This window comes from Chaetura pelagica, unplaced genomic scaffold, assembly GCF_000747805.2.
Source record: "Chaetura pelagica isolate M959 unplaced genomic scaffold, ChaPel_1.0 scaffold299, whole genome shotgun sequence".
Classification (NCBI taxonomy): domain Eukaryota; kingdom Metazoa; phylum Chordata; class Aves; order Apodiformes; family Apodidae; genus Chaetura; species Chaetura pelagica.
Window position 1 is genome coordinate 796,263 of NW_009954507.1, and position 7,279 is coordinate 803,541.

Below are 7,279 nucleotides of genomic sequence, written 5' to 3' on the forward strand. Positions count from 1 at the left end.
GACACAACGGAAGACTTTAGGTAACTTGAAAAAATAACTAAGAAAAATCAAGGCTAGTATTAGGCTTATACATATTGCCCCATGTGTCAGAGACATATTTTAGAAGTCCACATATTGAAAGATGGAAGTCATCTAACTAGGTAATCTCATCTGTTTCCTTTTATCACAATAAAGCTTTGCTTCTATTTAAATCTTTACAAAATTAAGTCTTCAATCTTTAATGAGAGACAAAGCCAAGCTAATACAAGTTGTAATTATTGGTACACTACATTAATCTAATTTCATAATATAGTACAGAGGTAACAACTGAACTCAACAGGTAGATGTTTAAAATACATTAGCTGAGACAGGCTCCCATTCTTCCTTTTCAGCTGACATTGTTAACCTAGAGTTTTTCCATCTGTCTTCTCCAGCTGTAAAGTGTGGCTCATCATAAGCATCTAAACCACTCCAGAAAAGTACCTGATGACTCTCATAAAATCCAAGGGCTTCCTCTTGTACATGGCCTGGTACAGACTAGAAACTGCTGCTACCACTTTAAAACAACACTCAAGAGCAAAGTAAGGTTGGAAACTTGCATGCTGGTGTATACACACTATTTATAACCTTCTGCCCTCTTCTTGCCCCTTGTATTTACTGTCTTTTTAAACCTCTCTAGCTACAAAGCATCTCAGGTGGAGAGTAATTGCATGCATGGTTCTCCCTGGAGGATTCAATTAACTTCTTTTTATTATTATTAAATCTTTCTTTTTCCCCTCCCCCTTTTTTTCCTTTTTAAACTGGGGAAGGATGATAAAGCACAATAAACCTCCACATAAAAGGAAATGAAATTTCACATGGATTTCAATATGCAGGCTTCCTAGGCTTCATTTCAGTGCATGAAGTTTAGCCAAATCAGCACTCTTGATTGACAACTCTTGCAGGTTTTTGAAGGTTTGGTTTTTTGTTGCAAACAAGAGGGCGACAAAATTTCTGTCACTGTTTTGAACTTCCCAAGCAGAATGCCTAATTTTGATTGTGAAGATAACCATTTAGGAGATTCAGCATTCCAGCTATTTTAATATATCTGTTGCCCTGCCCCAACTAGCCTCTACCCTGCTTTTCCTAACAAACGGCAGGTGATTTAATTCAGGACTGGATCAAGGTAATCCAGGAAAAGCAGGAACTTTTTGCCATAGTAAAGTCCAGAATTCCTCTAGGAATTAAGCAACTCCAACAGGGAATCCTGTTTTCCCTGGAGCCACAGTGTTAACATTTTTCTACTTCAACACACATAATAGGAAAAAAAAGCAAAATCATTTCTGACGCTTCATGCGATTTCTGATTACAGAAATTTTATCATCTATCAAAACCACCAAAGGAAAAATCCTCCCTCTTACTTACACAGAAGTTCTTAAAACTCCGTGGAAAAGAAAAAAAACAAAAACAAAATCCACAAAAACCCAAACAACACACAATAGGCAGAAGGTTTATTATTTAGCTATCAATGGAGCCTACCAAGTATCTAGAAACAACTACCAGCTGAAAAGACTACAGTCTTTCAGTCTGCTGAAATTTCAGCTAACATGTCATCCCTGGAACACGTTCAACTCTTCAAGCCAGCAACTAGTAAGAGCCAAAAATGCCGAAAGGTCAAAACTTCATTTCTCTTATGCCTGCCTACAAGAAAATGGTGAGACCAGGAAGGAAAAATAAATAAGTTCTACATATTCCTAATTTTCAGCCCCACAATTCTCTTCCTTACTCAGCAAGAATTCTGAAGCCTGTATCAAGACAGAAGAGTGAAACTGGGCCAGATCCTACCAGTTTGTCACCTGCCCATGAAATTCTGAATTCTAATAGTGAAGTCTAAAGTTCTCTGCTGTAGCTTGACAAAGAAACAAGCAATTAAATTAATTAAAAGACCCTGTAGGATCAGATTATATTCACAACAAAATGTTTGCCTTCAGTATTTTTGTTTGGTTTGGTCTTGTTTCTTTTATAGTAAGGTTTTACCAAATATTTTCAAACTTTTCTGTTTTTCTCCTACAACACCAGTTGCTATAATCTGGAGGCACTAAGATGATCTAACGCTAAAATGGCTAGTCTCAGACACACACACACAAAAATACTGTGCTGCTTTTGCTAATCTCATATCCCTTTACTTATTCAAACAGCATGTCAACACTACCACTTGGTTCTGGACAGCAGGCTTCCAATGCAAATTTAGTTTTTAAATTCCATTTAACTTCCCACATAAATGTTATCACTAACTAGTCCACAGACTTCACCAGGATCTTCCCCATAACATCACCTGAAGAGTCTTAGGAAATACAAAGAGATTAAAATAAAAATTTGCATATTTCCCAAGATAGAGGAAGAACAGGATCAGGCACCAAAGTATCAAGGTCTTATGTAAGTTTGTAGAACAAATCAAGTAAATTAATGCAGGGTTTGGTGATTGTTTTATTTATTTATTTAGAAGAAGCTTTACTTAAGGACATTTCTGGGTTGCAATGTAAGTACTCATGGGTTTGTGTGTAAATTATAAAATAATAGCACATTGAACTCTTCGGGTTAAATTCACTTAACTAGTTAATATAAATAAGCTACTTTTTTTTAAAGTTATATAGTAGCATTTGACAGCAGTTCAGAGAAACATTGAGTATTTGACTCAAAAGGGTGCATCTTCTTCCCTCCCCCAAGAAAAAAAAACAAAAAGCAAAACTGTTTTGCTTGCATCATCTACAGACAGTGCAAGTTTTAAGCAATCCTCTCAGATTTAGATGCTGAGCTCAAACAGTAGCACCAAATGTACATTTGTGACACAACTATGGAATCAATCTATTGCTGCATTTGACATGTTATAAGTTGGCACTGCATCTGGAGTATTTCTGTTCCACCAGAGCAGAATCCAGTAACTGTGCAGAGCTACGTGGCTTACGGTTCATCCACAACGCATCATCTACAGACAGTGCAAGTTTTAAGCAATCCTCTCAGATTTAGATGCTGAGCTCAAACAGTAGCACCAAATGTACATTTGTGACACAACTATGGAATCAATCTATTGCTGCATTTGACATGTTATAAGTTGGCACTGCATCTGGAGTATTTCTGTTCCACCAGAGCAGAATCCAGTAACTGTGCAGAGCTACGTGGCTTACGGTTCATCCACAACTTCTGATTGTGCAAAAAAGGATGAATAATTAGACAAAAAAGCATGAAACTATTCAAGTGAAAAGGCTACACCAGCCTCAATTCCATTCAGATTATTCTTATAAGATCTGTAGTAATGAAGCGCATCCTGAGCATGGATAACACCCATAGCAGCTTCCTACCAGCAGGCCTGGTTCAGAGACTGTAACAACATAACAGCAGGAGGAACACACTGTCATAGTGGCAGGATACAACTATGGTTTCACATCAGCTACAAAATTCCTTCTTCTTCTTTGTATCACTAATGCCATCTGAAGAGCTCCTGGCAAGGAGGAATTTTCAACACTAAGACAGACTTATTGATACTAAGTAAGCCACTGACCCCTGACCACAGCCAGTCATCAGTAATGCCGTTACATCTAGTCATCTAGTCAAGTGCTACACCACAAAAAAAATGAAATGCCTTTGCCTTCCTCATCTGCCCATGTCATCAGAGCTTGGCAATATTTCCTTGAAGTAATGCCATTTTTCAGCAGATACTGTCTACAAGACAAACATAATTTCTATCATAATTCTTAAAATTAGCATATTATGCTCAACAGCAGTTGCTATTTCTTCTTTTATGAGCATATTATATTGCTCACTATGGCTTTAAATAAAGTACAGAACAGAACAACATGCAGAAATTCCTATGATGGATAATGGATGTTTTCAAACTCTGCCATTAAACACCTTCAAAATCCATTATGTACAGCCATGAATTTTAGTATAGATGACCTTGCCATATAAAAACATATTTTAACACTTATGTTTTCATTTTTAACTCTGAATTTAAGTTTTACAAACTGGAATGAAAACAGATACAACTATGAGGAACAGCAGGAAAAGAGAGGAAAGCCGTGATACACGTCTAGTTTTTTAATTTAGCAGTTGCTCAAATACCTACAACAACTTATTTTCACGCTGCCTTATTCAAGCAAATTTTTTCTTCTTCTCTTTGTTTATTATGCTGTTTTCCAATTTGAGTGCACACTACAGAACAGAGGTATTCAAATGTAAGACTGCTTTGTGAGAAAATTTTGAAAGGATTTCAGGTAGCTCTACAAATTATTTCCAGCAGTTTACACAATCGTTCCTTGTTGGGATTGGCTTTTACAAACATCAACAGAACAAAAATCAACAAATGTCAAAATACAAAACTTAAGTGGGAGAGAACATCTGCCAGCCTTCACATAATGCTGAAATGCATAGGATCATTAAAGTGAAGAAATACAGACACAAGAGACAAAACACGAAAAAAGGAACAGATAAAAACGTTGACTGGTGAAGACAGGGAGATAGGAAAGCAAATGTGTCAGTAGCACTGGCAGTACATGCCCCAAAGTACCAGGTCAGAGAACTGCTATCTAAATAAAGCCAATTACACTGGATGCCCATGCAAAACCAAACAAAATAAAACAAAAAATCCATTAATATCACAGGGGCCTGTCTGCCTGCCTGGGAAAAAGAGAGAAACAAGTTTATCCAACAGGGACTCACACAATTCAATGAAAAAATGTCACCATCTCCTTTGGTACGTGATCAGATTACTGGCATTTTATTACAAAACAGAACTCTGAACTTGTCAGCTTTAGTTCATGATGTTCTGTAAGAAAGACAATCTTACTTCCCCAAAATACCCTGAAGATTTATGCAAGTTATTGGAGCCTTACACTGGGTAACTGAGCTTCTGTCTAAACCCCAAAGTACCGTCAGAGAACTGCTATCTAAATAAAGCCAATTACACTGGATGCCCATGCAAAACCAAACAAAATAAAACAAAAAATCCATTAATATCACAGGGGCCTGTCTGCCTGCCTGGGAAAAAGAGAGAAACAAGTTTATCCAACAGGGACTCACACAATTCAATGAAAAAATGTCACCATCTCCTTTGGTACGTGATCAGATTACTGGCATTTTATTACAAAACAGAACTCTGAACTTGTCAGCTTTAGTTCATGATGTTCTGTAAGAAAGACAATCTTACTTCCCCAAAATACCCTGAAGATTTATGCAAGTTATTGGAGCCTTACACTGGGTAACTGAGCTTCTGTCTAAACCTCTTCACAACAAACACAGGACACTGGACAGAATCCGTACATGGCTGAAGGCCACATACATGCAAGGAACTCTTCACAGGTGCATCTATACCTTGCAACAGATTCTCTTCAACAGCTGGCTTTGCATGGGTACAAGAAAGTGTTCATACAGAATAGCTTGCAGGATGAGGGATTAACACTGTGAAGCTAATGTCTAAACATAGTGTAATATATCTGGAACTAGACAATTGAATAGATCAGCTCAGCCTTTATCTTCTTACATTGCAAGACTGGCAGAAAAGAAAACACTGAAGTTGTGATCAATCCTGCCATGACCTATTAAAAAAGTTATTTTAAAAAATGTTAAATATTACAACTTACAGGGCAGCCCATATTCTTGTGCTTGTTAATTTGAAATTATAATATAAAGCTAGAGTACATGAAAAATTTATTTTTTAAGTTACTAATAAGAGGCTTCTATTAATAAAGAGGCGGTGACCTCAAAAAAAAATATTAGCTTGATTGTATCTTCAATTTCCAGATCAGTCATATGAACATTTAATATACTAGCACTAAGTTTCCAAAACACAACTATAGGTATTAAATTGTAATGTAATATGGAGATAGCCATCGTTGATAAGCATCTGAATGTCCCTGCATAAACTCACCTTGACCTTTTGAAGTTAGAAATGCCGCTGACTTTACACAGCTTCTTCAGCTAAAAAGGCACACAAGACTATTCTATTCTGTACAGGGACACACTTGCATTGCTTTCCCAGCAGTCAATATTGGGTTTCTGTTTTACAGTTCAACTGGTAGGGTAACTAACAAAAAGTTATTGTACACTTTGCACGATAAACATTATTTAGAAAATGAAATACACCTTTTTTTCCTTTTCCCCAAGATGGATGGTTGCTCTTTCTTAAACATACAGCTAGACAACATTTTAATGTTTTTGTTATATAACATTATTAGGTACTTACACTGAGAGACTTAAAAGTTCTACCAGTAATTAATAGAATTTTATTTTCTCCACTGCAACTCTGATACTTTGAGTCTCAGCAGGCCTGCAGTACTGCAGACGGAATGCAACAATTTGGTTTGCGTATCTGTTACATTTCTTGACAAATTACTTTGTACCGTGTTGCAGACACTGCAATTGATTGCTAATGTCTCATTTCAGAGTTAGCATACAGTCTTTACCTCAAAATATTAATACAATTCTACAGCTACTTCTGATTACAAAGCAAGGACAAAGCCAAGGAAAGCTGCCTGCTGGTAAGCTGTGGTGATCTTCAAACGCTATAAAGTTGTCAATACAGTATATGGCTGTCAGATTTGAGAAATTAAAAATCTGCGCCCTGCATTACTTGTCACACAGTATCTTCTGTAAAGCACTCAAAACATACAGCTTTAATTTTAATTTAGGATTCTTTATTTTAGTCCTTTAAGTCTTACAAATCCTGTTGAAGAAATTGTGGGCAGTTAATATAATGAGGGTGATTTATTTATGCCCAACACACTGTTGAGTAAAAACAGGCAGAAAACATGACACCAGTCACAGAAATTGAGTGCTTCTTTCTTAAAAAAGTGGGGACCAGAACAAGAAGATAAAAACTGCAGGTAACTGTGAAGGATTGTTGGTAAACCCAGACCACCTGCCCACAGCACACGTGAGTCCATCTGGAAGTTTCTATTATGAAGTATATATTCCATTAAAAACTTCACTTTCCATTGCTTTATTTTCAGTTGGAAAGTCTGGCAATCAGTTTTGCAAAACTTTGTTAGAAAGTATGGCTAAAGGATAAGTAGAACAGCCAACTAGAACACTGGTCCATAATATTTCTCACTAATTATGTACGGTTTGAGTTAGAAATTTTCTAAATGCTGTTAAGAAGTCCTCATATATAGCTCATACATTATTGAAAAGGTATACTGAATTGTTTTAACAGTTACTTGCGATTCCGTATGAAAGTATAAAAAGCAACGTACTAAAAAGCAGTTTCATTATGGAGTCCTCTAGGGAAGTCCCAACTATTTCAAGCGCCTCTTCATGAACACTCTTT

The 7,279-nt window shown here is 36.6% G+C and overlaps 1 protein-coding gene across 1 annotated transcript in view; it reads left to right on the forward strand.

Annotated features, from left to right (window-relative positions):
* The first annotated feature begins 1,621 nt into the window (after positions 1-1,621).
* Positions 1,622-7,279, forward strand: part of CRYZL1 (crystallin, zeta (quinone reductase)-like 1) — a 31,706-nt gene continuing 26,048 nt past the window's right edge. Inside the window, exon 1 of the mRNA XM_010004681.1 lies at positions 1,622-1,672. Within this exon, the coding sequence (XP_010002983.1) occupies positions 1,622-1,672 (51 nt within the window). The remainder of the gene's footprint in view (positions 1,673-7,279) is intronic.